This window comes from Suricata suricatta, chromosome 9 (assembly GCF_006229205.1).
Source record: "Suricata suricatta isolate VVHF042 chromosome 9, meerkat_22Aug2017_6uvM2_HiC, whole genome shotgun sequence".
In the NCBI taxonomy this organism is placed as follows: domain Eukaryota; kingdom Metazoa; phylum Chordata; class Mammalia; order Carnivora; family Herpestidae; genus Suricata; species Suricata suricatta.
The window spans coordinates 123,958,034-123,975,822 of record NC_043708.1 but is presented as its reverse complement, the minus strand read 5'-3'; the positions used below and the strand labels follow the sequence as shown (position 1 = coordinate 123,975,822).

Genomic DNA, 17,789 nt, shown 5'->3' with positions numbered 1-17,789 from the left:
TTCAGATCCTTTAGGAAAAAAATACTCAGATTTCCATTTGAGCTGAAAATGCAAACGAAACACATTTTTCAAATAAAACTAAATACATTATTTAATCGTTATTTAAAGTTTATTTACAGGGTGGCTCAGCCGGTTAAGCGTCCGACTTCAGCTCAGGTCATGGTCTCACAGTTCATGGGTTCGGGCCCAGCATCAAGCTCTGTGCGGACAGCGCAGAGCCTGGAGCCTGTTTTGGATTCTGTGTGTATGTCTCTCTCTCTCTCTCTCTCTGCACCTCCCCCGCTTGTGCTCTGTCTTTCTCAAAAATAAAAAACATTAAAAATTAAAAAAAAATAAAAATAAAGTTTATTTGCAGACTTCATAAATTAGCCAACTTTGGTTTGGCAAAACTGAATCCTCAGCATTGAAAAACACCAGCATACTTCAACGCTCCCTTGGGAGTTTCTATATAATGCAGTAATAATTGCTCATGTACTTTCTTCGCAAAAATATAAGCTCATAAATGAGTTCAGAGACTCGGTCAGCCTTATTCACTACTGTACCCTTATCACCAAAGCCAGTGGTCCAGCACTGGGAGTTCCTCCCTTAGAGAAATCGACTGAATGAATGAATGAATGAGAATGCATGAATAAATGGATGAATCAGAGAACGAAGTAGACAATTCAGTATATTTTACGCTTCCTGATGTGTGAAGCTATTTTTTTATGTGTTACAGGCTAAAGCGTGCTAGTAACTATCAAATGTTGACTTGCATTTTATTCCTAACCAATAACGGTTCAATAATTTTTAAAAATGAATGCTCTAATTTGGAAGCACGGGGATAAGAATCTGAGAAGCAAGCACACAGGCAGGTCAAAGTAAGTTACCATCCATCAGTGACTACCATACAGGACGCAGTAAATGACAATGGCCACTAGAGAGAGCCACACAACCTTTCGAAGAGCAGCATTAGGAAAACCCCATCACGTATGATGGTGCTGCTTGTGACCATTCCCCGCCACAGCTCACGCCTTCAAATTGCTGTAACTCACCCAACTCACCCAAACAAGCATAGAGCTGCAAGCATCAGATTTTTAGGAAAAGGACCCTGCCTATCCCGAGCTCAAAGAGTTCCCATCTTTGTATGCACATACCTTGGAGGCTTAAAGATTAAACGTAAATAAAATTCTTTTCCCTATGGATAACAATTGACTCCATTAAAAGCTCACCTGGGAAGAAAGCAACACTATAACCTAAACAATGAAAACAGTAGTTTTTAAAGCCGTGTGCAATTAGTTCCTGCCTCCAGCCACATTTTTGTAAAAGAACAGTCAACTGCTGGAGAATTCAATTTCACCTCCTCCAGGAAAGAAACTCAAGACATGTGCAAGCTAACTGAGAAGTCACACCAGGCAGAGTTATGATCCTATTGGTCAAGTTTCAAAGGCTTCACATGTAACTGAGTGTGGGAAGGAAAAAAAAAAATTCCCACTAACTCCTTCTCGCAAAAGTTCTGAAAACCTTGTAAATATTTTCGGGGCCATTATAAGCCACATATGTTATCAACAGGCAAGATCGTGCAAACTTTAAAAGATCTTGTCCATAAGTGACGCAGCTTCAAAAATAGATTTTGAAACCCTGGAAAGGAGCGCAAGTTAATTTCCCTTTGGAACGCTGTAAAACGTCCATGCCTCACTTAGGATGTAAAAAGCAATCGGCTCCCCCCACCCCGGGCTCCTTGCTTACAGTTCCACGGCTACAGCACATGAAACCGTAGGAGCCGTCCACAATCACAGCCAGAAATAAAGGAACAAAAGATAGAACTTGAAAAGCAGAACAATTCAAGAAAGCAGCTCTAAGAATAACGGGCTGGTTAAAAACTAAAATTAAATTAAATGGCTGTGTGACATTTCCAGGCAAAAGAAGATTCCAGAACCTGCACTGCGGGGTGACCTGTGGGAAAACCTAATGCGCGACCACAGCTTTTCCATGAAGGCGGACAGACTGTAAACTGAGAAAATGCAGAGCATCTGTGCTAATCTGTGATTGCATTTGCAGCCCCCCACTCACCAACCTGGAAAAAACCTGAAATGTCAAGCCTGACAAAATTGTTACAAGATGAAGCTGGCTGGCTGAAAACCACCTCCTGACTGAATTAAAATCCTGACTGCTGGCCCTGGGGAGGGGAGACAGAAGTTGTGGGTGAGACTGGGAAAAAGCCATGATTTATACAGGGAGTGAAACAGATCATAATTTAGAATTTTTTTAATTATGTAGTTTACTAAAACTATATAAATCTAGTTATATCCTAATCATAATGATGACCCTTCTTTCTTCAAAGGACTCAAGGCATGCTTCTGGAATTTTCTCTGAGAAAGTTCCCTCATTTGCTGTTTTAAAGAGAGCGTTGGCAAATCTCACAGTGAGTTAAAGTGACAGGTCTGGCATCTGACTTCCAGCTCAGTTTCCTGTGACCAGACCACACCAACTCTCAGCTCTCGAAATAACCCCCAGCGGAATTCTCCTCCGAGGAAAGCAGTCTCCCCAATTATGCAAAAACGTCCTCCCCCTTCATGCCCCTCTCCAGTCTGTGCAACTTCCACAATATTTCCACATTCTGATATGCAACGCCCCCCTCCTTTTTTTTTCATTCCCAGCCAAGGATCTGCAATGTCCAAGACACAAAGGCCAAGTCCACGTGGGAGCTGCAGGCTCGTCTGTGAAGCTCCTTGAAAAACCAGAGCAGCCGGTCAGCTTCGTGCATGGGGATGCCGGCACGCTCCTCCTTCACTTCTAACTGTGGATGCCACAGGGCACGTCACTTAACTGCCTCATTAGGATCACAGTCACAGCCCTGCCATGGACTCCTTCCCAGGTGCCTGGTCACCCCATTAATACCTGTAAAGATCCATTAAGCCTTCTAGGTGAAAGGCACCATAAAAGCAAAACCTATCACTGTTATCATCAATAAACTCCAAGCCGCTCTTCCCTGTCACAACCTAAGGTAAATCAGTTACCCATGTGGAGAGAAAGCCCACTGATGCCTAATGAGCTACCTACAGCTTGGGAAATGGCATTTGACATTGACAGGAGCTTTCTTCCCCGGGGCAGGGGGAAGGAAAGCCAGTCCTTTCACTTCTGCGGGTGAAACTTAAACTGTTAGACCCTCCTGAGCCTCCCACCCACACATAGCACCTGCAGCCTGAAAGGGTCTTCAGGGATCCAGCCCTGCCCCCCAGGCCCTCTCCCTGAGCTGAGAACCAACATCCCCGACGTGGGAGGAAGATGGAAGAGGAAGGCACACTGTCAAAAAGCAACTTACAGAACCAGACATGAGTGTGTCTAGTCTTCCCACCCTGTCTCCCCGTGGGACCCTCTGCCTGGTCTCATTGCTGGAAAATACCCGCCATCAAAACCCCAGTGGCAAACTCACCGTGGTGCTATATCAACCCCAAACTGAAGACAATGTCTGTTTATAATAGGGACTGCCCAAATGAACATCTCCATACAGAAACTTACCATGCTGCCCATAAAAAGGACGGGGACAAGGTACTTATTTGCACAACACTGTCTATGCATTGCTACCACTTACGTATGCGTGCATCTCCCCTAAAAGGAGGAGGGGGTGCACGGAACTTCCCTCTTCTAGGTAAAACAATTTTTAACCAGGTGCACACATTAAACTTCTTCTGGGTTTCAGTGATCCCTTCCATGTGTAAGTAGGGAGCCCTGATCCCAGGGAGCTTCTGATTTAGTGAAATTGGGGGAGATCTTGAGCGAAGTTCCCAAGATGTGGTTCATTCAGAAAAGGAACGTGGACCAAGGACAAGAAGCCATGACCCTGGAGGCACCTGGGCGGCTCCGTCGGTTGAGCATCTGACTCTTGACTTCAGCGCAGGTCCTGATCCCACCATTTGTGAGATCAAGCCCCACATTGGGCTCTGAGCTGATGGTACGGACCTGCTTGGGATACTCTACCTCCCTCCCTCTCTCAAAATAAACAAACATTAAAAAAATAAATAAATAAGAAGCCACCACGATGGTCACTCCCTCCTCTGTTCTTGCAACAATAACCATAACTAACACCTGCAGGGGCCTGACTCCATCCATATTCATTAACCTGTGCTTCAAAGGCCACTTTGTTCACTGTGACTCACGGTCTGGAAGTCTTGACTGTTGCAGTTGAACCTTCAGCCAGATGCTGCCTCGCTGGCCCCAGGCTCCCGGGGGCTCCACCTCCCACAGGCGACCCCGCTCCTCCGGATGGGCCAACAGGAACTTTCTGCACACTGAGGATGCACAAGTGTGAGCCAGGAAGGCCCGCCCCTTTCTGCGCCTCAGGGGCGGGAACTTCCGGTTTCTGTCAAAGCCCCGCCCCACCGTGGTCTCTGCTCTGATCCCGCTCTGGGCGCCCCAGTTTCACCTCCTCAAGTGCCACCCCTCCTGCTCCCGCTTTCTTCCAACCCATCTTAGCCCCTGGCCACCATCACAAAGCACCACACGCTGGGGGTCTCCAGCAACAGACTTTCGAGTCTCATGTGCTGGGGGTGGGGAGTCCCACGGCCAGGTGTGGCTTGCACATGGTGGCCTTCCCTCTGCACCCATCCGCGTCCCAGGCTCCTTTTCTTATAAATAAGAACTACTTCTTATCAATCTGTTGGATCAGGGCCCCAATGATAGGATCCCATTAAATTTTAAATACCTCTTCAAAGCCCCTACCTCCACATACAGCCACATGGAGGGGAAGCTTTCAACATAAGACTTTGGGGGACCCAATTCAGCCCTTTACATCTCCCCCCACCCCACCCTGCACTGTCCTTTCCTCGGGCACTGTCCCTCCTCACCCTGGGCCTCCCCAGCTCTCCTCTCCCACAGAACCTTCCAGCTCAGCCTCTGCAGATGCCTTGATTCCAGAGTCACCTCAAGGCGTATAGACTTCTGTGTCCACATTCGCCGGGTAAGAATTTTCACAGGGCAGTGCCCCGAATCTGGCCAAATGGGCAGCTGCTCCTGGTCCCGCAGGTGCCCAAGGGCTGGGCCCTCCCCTAATATTTCCCAGCCCTGGGCAGCAGCACAGATGGAAACCTCCAGAGGGTGACACTAAGTATTCGGAAAGTGTAAGCCAAGCTAGCAGAGTGCTAGATAGAATGTTCTGCTCTCCTATCTTGACAAATATAACTTCATAACAACAGGGAAAGCCAGTTCCAGATTTAGAATTCTTGGACTCCTTGGAGTTTTGCACCAGAATGTGGCAATACCGAAGGAGCCGGCCGGCCCCCGGCAGACAGCCCACCTGCTTCTCCTCCTACCCCAGCCCCACACACATACACGGCCAGGGGCCTGTGCATGCAAATGTGAACACCACTCCCACACTCCATCCACATTCCACCAACGCTTGTCCCTGGGATCTAAAGATATGCAAACTGGTGGCATGGTCCACCCTTAGGCACACAGATCTAGGGATGGAATCCACTGGGGCCCTCACACCACTGGCAGGAATCCAGGGGTCCTGGTACCCTGAGCCAGCTTAGAAGGAATGGTTTGGACCCAAGAAGGACTATACACTTCGGCCCACAGACTCCTCACACCATGGAGAGAAACACTGCTGCAAGAGAGCTCTAAAGCATGGCGCCCTGGGCAGGAGTCCTTCTTGCACTCCAAGGGGAGGACTATACTCAATAAAAGCCAGTCTTGGGGCGCCTGGGTAGCTGTCGATTAAGTGTCAGACTTCAGCTCAGGTCATGATCTTGAGGTTCGTGAGTTTGAGCCCCATGCTAGGCTCTGTGCTGACAGCTCAGAGCCTGGAACCTGCTTTGGATTCCATGTCTCCCCACCTCTCTCTCTGCCCCTCTCCTGCTCACTTTCTGTCTCTCCCTCAAAAATAAATAAACATAAAAAAAAGAAAAGGGCGAGCAGGCATCCACAAGACCCTGCAAGGGTATATGCAGTGCTGGCTCTGGGGTGCCCTACCCCCTCCTTGGAACCTGATATTCCCCAAGGGAAACCTGAGGTGGCCACATGGAGAGGCCACTACACTCAAACAAAGGTCTCAGAGCTGCAACAAAACTAAGGAGAGAGACAGAGAGGACAGGCGTGTGGACAGAGAGCCAGCTGCCTAGGTTCCGGAATTTTGCAACACCTCAAAGTGAGCAACACAGTACAGGAATCCTGGAATGCTCTCTGCAGAAATTCAAGGATCTTCAGAGTTTAATTATATACTGTGAGTTTGGAAATATAAAGAAATGACTAAACCTACTTGAAGAAAATATGTTTCCACCTGCTTTTCTTAGGACTTCAGAGCAACAGAAGTTTCCTTACCTTTCCTATGTTCTCCCTCTTATTTCTTGTTCTCCCTATACCATAATAGCACTGGAAACTCAGTACTAAGGGTCCAAAAACATCTGTATGACAAGAAGTGAAACAGAACCCAGTGTGGAATGGGTGTACTTCACGGTGGGGGTGGTGGGGAACTTGGGGGAACGCTCACTATAATCCGCCCCCACTTACTGACTTGGAATGTGATATTTAACACCAGAGCTTAATTTCCTCGGGGGGGGGGGTGGGCAATACACACACACACACACACACACACACACACACACACACACATACACACATATATGTATGTGTATATATATATATATATATATATATATATATATATATATTAGGATTTTTCTTCCAGAATGGGAAAGTAATAGTTCATTTTAAGTGTCAACTGGACTGAGCCAAAGGTACAGAGATATTTGGCCAAACATTAAACTGGGTGTGTGTCCGTGAGGGTGTTTGGGGTGAGAGTAACATTGGAATCAGTGGACAGAATAAAGCAGATTGCCTTACTTCATGTGGGTGGGCCTCATCCAGTCAGTTGAAGGCCTGAATCTAAAGGAAAAAGGCTGACCCTCCCACAAGCAAAAGGGAATTCCTCCTTCTTGCCTGTCTGTTAGGCAGGGAGATGGGTCTTTTACTGCCTTTGGATTTGACGCAAAAACTTTTTGTTGGCTTTTCTTGGTCTGGAGCCTGGCAGCATTTGGACCATTAGGACACCATCGGCTCTCTTGAGTCCCAAGCTTGCCAACTGCAGATCTTGGGAGCCTCAGTCTCCACACCATGTGAACCAATTCCTTATGCTAGATCTCTTCTCTCTCTCTCTCTCTCTCTCTCTCTCTCTGTCCTCCCCCCCCCCATACATACACACACACACCAATAAGGGGACTGACCAATATGCGGGCTCAGTAGGATGAGAACGAAGAGGGGGACTGTCTTGTGCAGCAGGAGCTCCAGAGGTACCAGGGGGCTCCCTGGGGTCAGAGCTTGCCTTTGCACTCTAGCTGCCCTCCTAGTCAAGGCTTCTGGGCCGCCTTTCAGCTTCTAGCTGAAAGTCACGGGCCCTAAGCATCCAGCGAAACCACAAAGGCCCTCTGAGAGCCCAGCAGGTGCACCCCTCTGGATTCTGCTTCTCCCTGATGCCATGCTTTGTATTGTTTCTAAATCCAGTTCTCAGGCTGGGAAAGGCTCGCCCTTCATGCTACAGTATAAAGCAACAGGAGATTTCTCAGGAGGGAGAGAAAACCCACAGGCCGAGAGTGCCAAGGGACCTCCCTCCCCAGGATCCCTTAGAACACGTGTTATCCACCACCGTTCCCCAAACACCAGCACCTGACACGAAGTGGATTTACCTTGGAACATAGCGGGAGAAATCGGCCAACTGATGCCCAGAGCCTCGTCCTCCCGGAACGTCTCACAGAAGTCCCGCAGCATGGCCGTGCCCAGGCCTCGGCGACGGTAAGTCCTCCTGACAAACACGGTGTCAAAGACAGGGAGCAGGTAGCATGCCCCGGTGCCGTCACCACACAGGCTGCCTGCAGGGAGAGGAAGAGCCACGCACTGTCCCAGGCTTGCGCCGAGCTGCCAGGACCCTGCCGGACTCCTACACAGCCGGGTCATTGTACCACCTGTAAGAAGGGCTCATGTCACTAAGAAAAAATAGCGGATCATCCCAGACCACCAGTTCTCCAGCCGATGGACCAGCCCACGTGTTACTGATCACTAGGAGTGCAGCCACCAGACTACTGTCCCAAAATGAAATGCAAACCTCGGTGAATGCATCTTTCGTGCACCCAGGACCTCCAGATGCGGCCCGCACTGTGTGGAGTTCACAGAGACACTGGAAGCCACTGAGGGGCGTTTGGACATCAAGGCTTTCCCTGAACCCAGGGGATACGGGCTGGGAGACCCACCCCACACAGCTCTAGGGCATGGACTTGTTTCGGTGAGGCTAACAAGCAGTCATCGTGTCCAACTGAGACAAAGTGCATTTACCCCCAAATAGACTGAGTCCCGCCTCCCCTACATCAGTGGCCTTGCTGTTGCAAAGAAGGGGGGCCATAGTTGGCGCCCTTCCCACTTTTCCATCCTGAACTCAACTTCACTGCAACCAGCGCCAATACCAGCACCGCTGCTGTTTCTGCAAAAGGAGCTTGGCCTTGGCCTTGCACGTTCACCTTGTTGCTTTAACCGGAAAATAAAATAAACACTAAAAAGAATTACAAAAATTAAAAATTTTTGAAAAGAAAAAAGTGGGCCAAAGATCTTAACAGACGCCTCATCAACAAAGCTATTCAGTAGGACATATAAGGATAACAAAAGATATGCTCCAGATCATATCTCATCAGGTAAATACAAGTTAAAACAATGAGATATCACTGCACACCTAATAGAAAGGCCAAAATCCAAAACGCTGTGAACACCGATTGCTGGTGAGGATGTGGAACAATAGGAACTTTCGTTCATTCTTGGTGGGAATGCAAAATGGCACAGCAGCTCCGGATGACAGCATGGTGGCTTTTACAAAAGCAAACATACTCGTACCATATGGTCCTTCAGTTGTGCCCGCTGACATTTATCTGAAGGAGTTGAGAAGTGATGCCCACCCAAACACCTGCACACGAATGCTCATGGCACCTATATTCACAATGGACAAAACGTGGAAGAAACCAAGACATCCTTCAATATGTGAATGGGTAAATAAACTATGGCACATCCAGATAATGGAATATTATTCCATGCTGAAAAGAAATAAGCTATCAAGCCACTAAAAGACATGAGGAAACCATAAGGCATATTACTTAGGGAAAAGAGCCAATCTGAAAAGTCTACATACTACATACAATTACACCAACTATATGACCTTCTGGAAAAGGCAAAACTATGAAGGCAGCAAAAAGATCCGTGGTTGTCAAGAGGCTGTGGGGAGGGAGCGATGAATAGGGGAGCATGGGGTTTTTTAGAGCAATGAAGCCATTTTGGATGATGCTATAAGGATAGAGACACGTCCTTATGCATTTGTCAAACCCATAGAATACACAACGTGAAGAATGAACACTAATGTAAACCATGAGCTTTAGCTGATAATAATGTATGCTTACGGCTGAATGGTGTCTCCTCAGAATTCTTACACTGAAGCCCAACCCCCAAGTACCTCAGAATGTGACTGCATCTGGAGACAAGGACTTTACGAGGTATTGAAGTTAAAGTGAGGGCTTTCGCATGAGCTCTTATCCAAGGTGACTGGTGTCGTTATGAGAAGAGGAACTTTGGACGCACAGAGAGATGTGCACACACAGAGGAGAGACCAAGTGAGGACACAGCCAGGAAATGGCCACCTGCAAGCTAAGGAGGGAGGCTTGAGAGGAAACCAAACCTGCCAACACCTTGATCTTGGACCTCCAGCCTCAAGAACTGTGAGAAAATTACTTTTCTATTGTTTGAGCCACCCAGTCTGTGGTGTTCAGTTATGGCAGCCTAGCTGACTACTAGTGCACCGATATTGGTTTATGAATTATAACAAATGCACCACAATATGTTAATAATAGAGGAAAGTGTGTGTGTGTGTGTGTGTGTGTGTGTGTGTGTGTGTGTGGTAGAGGGTGAGGGGATATAGGAGAACTCTGTACTTTCTCCTCAATTTTTCTCTAAACCTGAAACTGCTCTAAAAAACAAAGCCTACTAATGTTTTAAATGTGTTAGGTATTTTTAAAAATTAAGTTGGATGCTTACCTCATATTACACACAAAAATTAACTCAAGGGACACCTGGGTGGCTCAGTTGGTTAAGCGTCCTACTTCAGCTCAGGTCATGATCTCACGGTTCATGAGTTCAAGCCCCACGTCAGACTCTGTGCTGACAGCCCAGAGCCTGGAACCTTCTTTGGATTCTGTGTCTCCCTCTCTCAGCCCCTCCCCCCTCAAAAATAAAACATTTCTAAAAATTTTTCAATACATAAATACAAAACAAAAATTAATTCAAGATGGATCTAGGCATAAATATAAATTAAAACTATACAACTCTCAGGGGTGCCTGGGTGGCTCAGTCAGTTAAGCGTCCAACTCTTGGTTTCAGCTCAGGTCATGATCTCCTAGTTTGTGGGATCGAGCCTCATGTCAGTGCGGAACCTGCTTGGGAATCTCTCCCTCTTTCTCTGCCCCTCCCCTGCTCGCTTGCTCGCACGCTCTCTCTCTCTCTCTCTCTCTCAAGATAAACAAATAAACTTTTAAAAAACTATAAAGATTTCAGAAGAAAACAAAGAAGAAAATCCTCACAGAGTTCTTAGGGAGTCAGAGAGTTCTCAATTTCTCAAATTCAATACCAGAAGCACAATCAACTGATAAATCTGACTTCATCAAAATTAACTTTTGTACTTCAAAGCAGACTGCAGGAAAGTGTTTATGAATCACCTTTCTGATAAAAGACATATCCAGACTATACAAAGAACTGTTACAATTCAATAAAACTAAAGCAAACAACCAATTAACAATGGACAGAGGAAAGACTCTAGTTTCAGGAATCAGTTCTATAGTTTGATACGAGACAAGTTTCTCAGAACATGTAGAATAGCCTCTATCAGTGACAACCAAGGAAATTATTTGCTGAGAACACTTGCATTTGATTTAGGACTTCAGATCAGTGGTCACTTCCTGAAAGAAGCTTAAGGAAACACTCAGTTCCTAAAACTGCTTAGCATCTGATGCCTTTATGTTCAGGGATAAGTAACTCTTACCTAAACTGACTTGAATGTTTGTTTCAGTGCCACATAGAATAACAACTCTCAGTGGCTTTCCCCCTCTCCCCCATGCCTTTTTTCTGGAAACATGTGAGATACAATGTCTGCTGTTCCGAGCTGTCTTTCTTGGGTCCTTTAGGTCATTCTCCCAATGTCTCAATGTGCATTAAGTTCCTGTATCACCCACCTTTACGGTCTTGGACATCAACATAAAAACTGACCACCATCAGAAGGAAAAACCAGTCAGTTGCAAGTTTAACCCTAACATGTTTGAAAGTCTGAAAATAGAACTTGCCTTGTAAGTAAGTAAGTAAATAAGTAAAAATGGACAGATGATCTGAACACACTTCTTCAAAGAAGATAAATGGTTAATAATCGGTGGAAAGACACTCAACATCATTAGCCATTAGGAAAATAAAAATGAAAACCACAATGAAATGCTACTTTTGACCTACCACCCAAATGGCTATAATCAAAAAGACAAGCAGTAATAAGTGTGGACAAGATATGGAGAAATTGAAACCGTCACATAATGCGGATGGGAATGTATAATGGTAAAGCCACTTGGTCAAATGATTTGACAGTTTCTTAAAGTTAAACATACACTTATCAAATGAACCACCAATTCTATTCCTGGGAATCTAATACATGCTACAATTTGGATGAACCTCAAAAACATTAAGTAAAAGAAGCCAGACACAAAGGACCACATATTGTATCATTCCATCTAGATGAAATGCCCGGAAACGCAAATTGATAGAGACGGGGAGAGCAGAGAAGGGATTGCCTAGAGCTGGGGTAGAAACAGAGATTGACAGTAAACAGACAACTTTCAGGGGTAATGGAAATATCCAAAATCTGGATGGTGGTTATGGTTACACAGTTCTCTAAGTTTTTTAGAAATCACTTACCATTGGTGAATTTTATGGGGTATAAAATTATACATCTACAAAATTGATATTTAAAAGATACAATGAGGGGAGCCTGGGTGGCTCAGTTGGTTAAGAGTCCGACTTTGGCCCAGGTCAGGATCTCATAGTTCATGAGTTCAAGCCCTGTGTCGGGCTCTGTGCTGACAGCTCAGAGTCTGGATCCTGCTTCAGATTCTGTCTCCCTCTCTCTCTGCCCCTCCCCTGCTTGTGGTTTATCTCTCTCTCTCTCAAAAATAAATAAACATTTTTAAAATTTTTTAAAAAGAAATAATAAAAGATAGAATGAATTGTATTTAAAACTATATGAAGTTACATGGAAAAACATACAATCAAGTGTAAAAAGGGGGAAATAGTAACATGACAGTGAAAAATCCATCAGATGCCCCCTTGAGTGATCAGGGTGAACACTGCCAATAGTGATGTTGGCATCATGTGCCTTCGTGTATGACGTGAGCATGAGTACAAGGACACTTCACTTTCCCCCCAATCCATACTCTCGTCTAATCATGAGAAAATACCAGACAGACCTAAATTCAGGAACATTCCACAAATCTGACCAGTGCTCCTCAAACATGTCCAGGTCATGAAAGGCAAGGAGACCTAAGAAATGGTCACAGATTAGATGAAAAAACTAAGGAGGTATGAAAACTAGATGCAAGGTGGTAGTCCTATAAGAGAAGAAGGACATTGCTGAAAAATTAACCAATGTTAAAAAAAATTAACGAATGCTAATTTCTTAGTTTTGATCCCAGTACTGGGTTACATAAGATGTTACCAGCAAGAGGAGGCAGGTAAAGGGTATTTAATAGGAACTCTGTGAACTATCTTCAGTAAATCTAAAATTATTTCAAAACTGAAAGCTGGGAAAAACTAGGGAGCAGAAGAAACAGAAGCACTCCACCAGCTCTTTCTAAAGACTAATTACACCTTCAGGCTGGTCAAATAAAATCTTTCTTCTAACATAAATTCCCAAAGCCAAAGAATTGGCCCAGCTTGGGGCACAGGCAATGAGCTTGCTGTTGGCCAATGGCCTCTCCACTCATAATCAGAATATAAAGTCCAAGAAAATTATGCCACATAGCATGGAATGGTTGGTAAGAACCCCGGCAGTGATCTCATTCATTCTGCCCATTTTACAGACATGGCAGCTAACAGGGTCAAGAAAGGTGAAAACACACACACACACACACACACACACACACACACACACACACACACACACAACAAAGGGCTTGGCTCCTTTCTGTCAGTAACAATTGCCCAACTATCTCTCCTCAGCTCACAGAGAGTCTGTTGATCCCCGAGCAAACTCAGACCAGCCCACATCACCAAAGTAGCTAATGGCAGAACTGCTGTGCCACGAACTAAGATGTCTGGTGCCCCTTCCTCTTTCTGGCTGCTCCATGTCCAAAACTGTCTTCAATGGCTACACAGGTTGTCTACGCCTAGTAACACTTAGAATTTAAAGCATATTCCAGGTGGGAACTGTTCAAAATTGGAAAAAAGATGCTATCTCCCAGGCAAATTTAAATATCCAGAAAGGTCTTTTACATGAGGATAACTGGTCCTGGAAAAAAAGGTCATGGAAACAGACCCATTGAGTCCACAATCATAGTAAATGGTGGGAATAACAAAACAAAACAAAACAAAACAAGACAAGCAAACAAAAACTATGGTAAAGCACAACCAGTCAGAATGGCCAACCCAAGAGTGCCTGGGTGCCTCAGTCGGTTGGGCATCTGACTCTTCAATCTCAGCTCAGGTCATGATCTCCCACTTCATGGGTTCAAGCCCCATTGCAGGCTCTGTGCTGATAGCATGGAGCCTGCTTAGAATTCCCTCTCTCTCTCTCTCTCTCTCTCTCTGTTCCTACTCCACTCATGCTCACTCTCTCTCTCAAAACTAATAAACTTAAAAAAAATGGCCAACCCAACTGGCTAAACTGGCAGTCAGATGAGATCATTTTAACCATAAATGGTGATATGAAAAAAAACAAGCAAAGATGAAAATTAACAAGCCAAGCATCAGAATCTGAATGTTTAGAAGAGGACAGAAGAGACACCCAAAGAAAATAAAGGAAAGAAGACAAGGAGGATAGAAATGTATAAAATAGAACACAAAAATGCAACACAAAGGATAAAAAAAACAGAGTTGCTAATGTAAGAAAAAATGAATGCCCCATACATAAAGCACATTGTGAATTAAAATAAAGATATCACTATTGATGTGGCAAAAATTTCGAAGGTAAGAGACTACAATAAATAACTATGCTTATAAACTTGAAAAGAGAGGAAAAGAATAAATTACTAGGATAAAACAATACACCAAAACTGACTAAAAGGAAATTGATAAACTAACCTGTCTTATGAGCATTAAACCATGAAATCAGAAGTTTCAACCTCCTTCATACTGAACACATCGGGTCAGGTGGCTTCAGACAAGCTCTACCAACCTTCCAAAGGAAAGCCCTCTAGAGAACAGAGAGAGAATACTCTCCAGCTTAGTCTATGAGTATAGTATAATTTTTTAAGGAAAAAGAAACAATAGCCAAGGATAGGAAAAATAGGTAAATAACAGTAATTCTTGAACAGAAGACAAAAACAAAAACATAAACCAACATTAACAAACTGAATTCAACAGGGTATCCAGAGTTAACTTAGATCACTGTAAGGGGCTGGTTTCTCTGCTCACCGCCCTGGCTGTTCCTGAAGATATGCATGCTCGGTAAGGTATCTGGGATGAAACCACAATCCAGGGCATGAACTAACACCGTACACAGTGATGGCTTTACCTTCAACAGCCTAGGAGGACCTAACAAGGTACCTCTGAGAGAAGGAGACAGAGCCTAACAGAGTCAACAACGTGATGCCAACAGACTTTCCATTAAAACACGCACCCAACAAAACACGGAAGAAGACCAGGAGGATTACTCCATCAAGACATGAGTGAATTCTTGGAACACCTAAGGCAGAACTCACAGATAGTGCATCATGGGGGAAATGGTAGCAACAGGCTGCCAGAAAGTAGTGGATGAAACTGTATCTGCTTCAAAGAGAGAGATTTGTCAGGGGGGAGATATAACAGGCAGGTGGCAAGACAAAAGTCACGGTATATTCCCAGTGCCGGCTGTTTTTGAGAACTAAGACCTGGACACCGGGAAAGTTATGATGTGGGGTTGCAAGGCACAAAATAACCAAGTGCCTGTCCAAAAGCAGCCACGCTCTTGATGCATTTCCTTTTGCACAGTGGCATTTGTGGGGGCTAGGAAGCATCTGTCCAGGTTTGTCCTGCTTAATCCTGAAGACAACATGCTGACTTTATCTCAGGTTGTTAAACATAAGAAAATCTGTATCGGGGCACCCGGGTGTCTCAGTTGGTTAAGCATCCAATTTTGGCTCAGGTCATGATCTTGCAGTTCATTGAGTTCGAGTCCCAAGTCTGGCTTTTCACTGACCGTGTGGAACATGCTTGGGATTCTCTTTCTCCTTCTCTCTCTCTGCCCTTCCCCCACTTGCATCCCTCCACCACTCTCTCCCCACACCCACCAAAATAAATAAACTTTAGGGGTACCCTAGGTGGCTCAGTCCGTTAAGCGTCCAGCTCTTGATTTCCACTCAGGTCGTGATCTCACGGTTCGTGAGTTTGAGCCCTGCATCAGGCTCTGCACTACCTCTGCCTAGGATTCTCTCTCGCTCCCTGCCCCTCTCCCACTCTCTGTCTCCCCCTCTCTCTCTCTCAAAATAAATAAAATTTTTAAATAAAAATGAAAATGATAGATAAATAAACTTTAAAAATCTGTATCAGTAATTCATCTTCTTTATAGATTACACGAGAAAGAACTACTCCAGTTCAACATTATGGTGGTCCCTGCACATTATCCACTCCATAGGACATAAAATACAGAAAAATTATAAAAGCAAAAGAAACTACCTACAAATTATAAAACTAAGAGGAAAGTTCTGCAAGGTCGGTGGATATAAGACCAACACATAAGAGATGGAAGTGGTTATTTCGATCTACTAACAACAATCAGAAAATAGGCTTTAAAATAACAGGAGAAACCTAACAGAGGACCATAGGGAGGGGAAGGGGGAAAGAGAGTTGGGGAGAGAGAGGGACACAAATCATGAAAAACTACTGAATACTGAAAACAAACCCAGGGCTGAAGGGTGAGGGGGAGGGTGTGGTCATGGAGGGGGAGCACTTGTGGGGAGAAGCACTGGGTTTTATATGGAAACCAATTTGACAATAAACTACTATAAAAAATAAATAAATAAAAATAAAATAAGATAATATTTTGTAGCCACGGGATCAGCAATCACAACAATCCCGGACAAGACCAATGCTGACAAAGATGTGGAGAAACAAAACCTCTCACCTTTTGCAGGCCACGCTATAGGTGCCTACAGCCATTTTGGGAGCCAGCTCTGCACCCCGTGGGGAAGCTGAGTGTATGACTGGGCCACAGCTAGCAGTTCCTCCCATAGGGATACACTGAGCAGTGTTGATCGAATGCTTTCTCATCACCACCAACCAAAGGAGACAGTTTTTTCCTATTCGCCGTCCCCCCCAAATTAAATACTAAGGAATAAAACTTGGCTGGGTAGGGCTGAGGTTTGGAGAGCCACAGACCAGTGTATTATCTATGATTCTCTGGCTCCCCAAGAAAGAAGGGTTAGCCTGTTGGGGGCAATCCCAGCCCACTGAGAATGCATGCCTTAGGTGAGTGGTTCTAAAACCTCATAGGGTCCATGCGATCACTGGGAGGGCTTGTTAAGACAGATTGCCGGGCCCCACTCCACTGCCGGGGTTTCTGATGCAACAGGTCTTGGACGGAGTTTGAGAATTCCTGGAGCCCGTAACAGACCACCTGCTGGCACACTCCATCTTTTATGCATCATCCGCTGTGCAGCAGTGAAGCGCTGCCTGGCAGCCTTGACCGGAAGTATCCAGGCCAGACTGAGACTTCGTAAACATGGTTCTTCCGTGGATTATTATGGGGTGCCTACCCAGCCTACAGTCCTTTAAAACAGCCCCTGCCACATTCATACCTGGACCACAAAAGCCAGCCCACCCATCCACAGTCAGCTGAGTGGAAAGGTGGACCCATGGTCCACAAGAAACCAACCCACAGGCCAGCTGGACTGATCTGATTCTTCTGAGGCAACTTAAAGTAAAACCAGGACTACAATAGATCTTGGCCCTTTGTAAGGCAGTACAGGTTGAGGCCCAGTGGGCATCATGGCAAACTCAAGTCAAGGTTAAGAGGAAGAAGGAGGGGCGCCGGGGTGGCTTAGTCGGTTAAGTGTCCAACTCTTGACTTTGGCTCCGGTCATGATCTCAGTTTGTGAGTTCAAGCCCCACATCGGGCTTTGCACTGACAGTGTAGAGCCTGCTTGGGATTCTCTCTCTCTCCCTCTCTCTGCCCCTCCTCTCTCTCTCTCTCTCTCTGTCTCTAAATTAATAAATAAATTTAAAAGAAAGTTAAAAAGAGGAAGCAGGAGACCTAAGTGCGTGACAGAAGCTGGTTTGCAAGGATGGGCGTGCAGCAGCTGCTGGTACACATCCCAGCATGAGATGCCAGGCTGTCCATGCTCTTCCGCTGCACCTCCAACACCCCGTCTTCAGGGGCACGAGGGGGTCTCTGTTCCTCCCAACAGCGGTCCCTTTCTCGGCGGGCAGTACCTGGACCAACACCACGCTCCTGCTACTTGTGCCACTTCTGCTACTTAGATTTCTGCTAAAGTCCAGAAGATGGCAAGAGAAGGCCCTGCCTGAGGAGACAACCTCGCAGAGGGCGCCTGTGGCACTGGGCA

General features: G+C 45.6%; 1 protein-coding gene across 1 annotated transcript in view; it reads right to left on the bottom strand.

Moving 5' to 3' along the window:
• The window catches only part of FAM169B (family with sequence similarity 169 member B), an 86,501-nt gene that overhangs the window by 3,451 nt on the left and 65,261 nt on the right, over positions 1-17,789 (bottom strand). Inside the window, 2 exon segments of the mRNA XM_029952589.1 lie at positions 4,137-4,268; positions 7,659-7,841. Coding sequence (XP_029808449.1) covers positions 4,137-4,268; positions 7,659-7,841 — 315 coding nt within the window.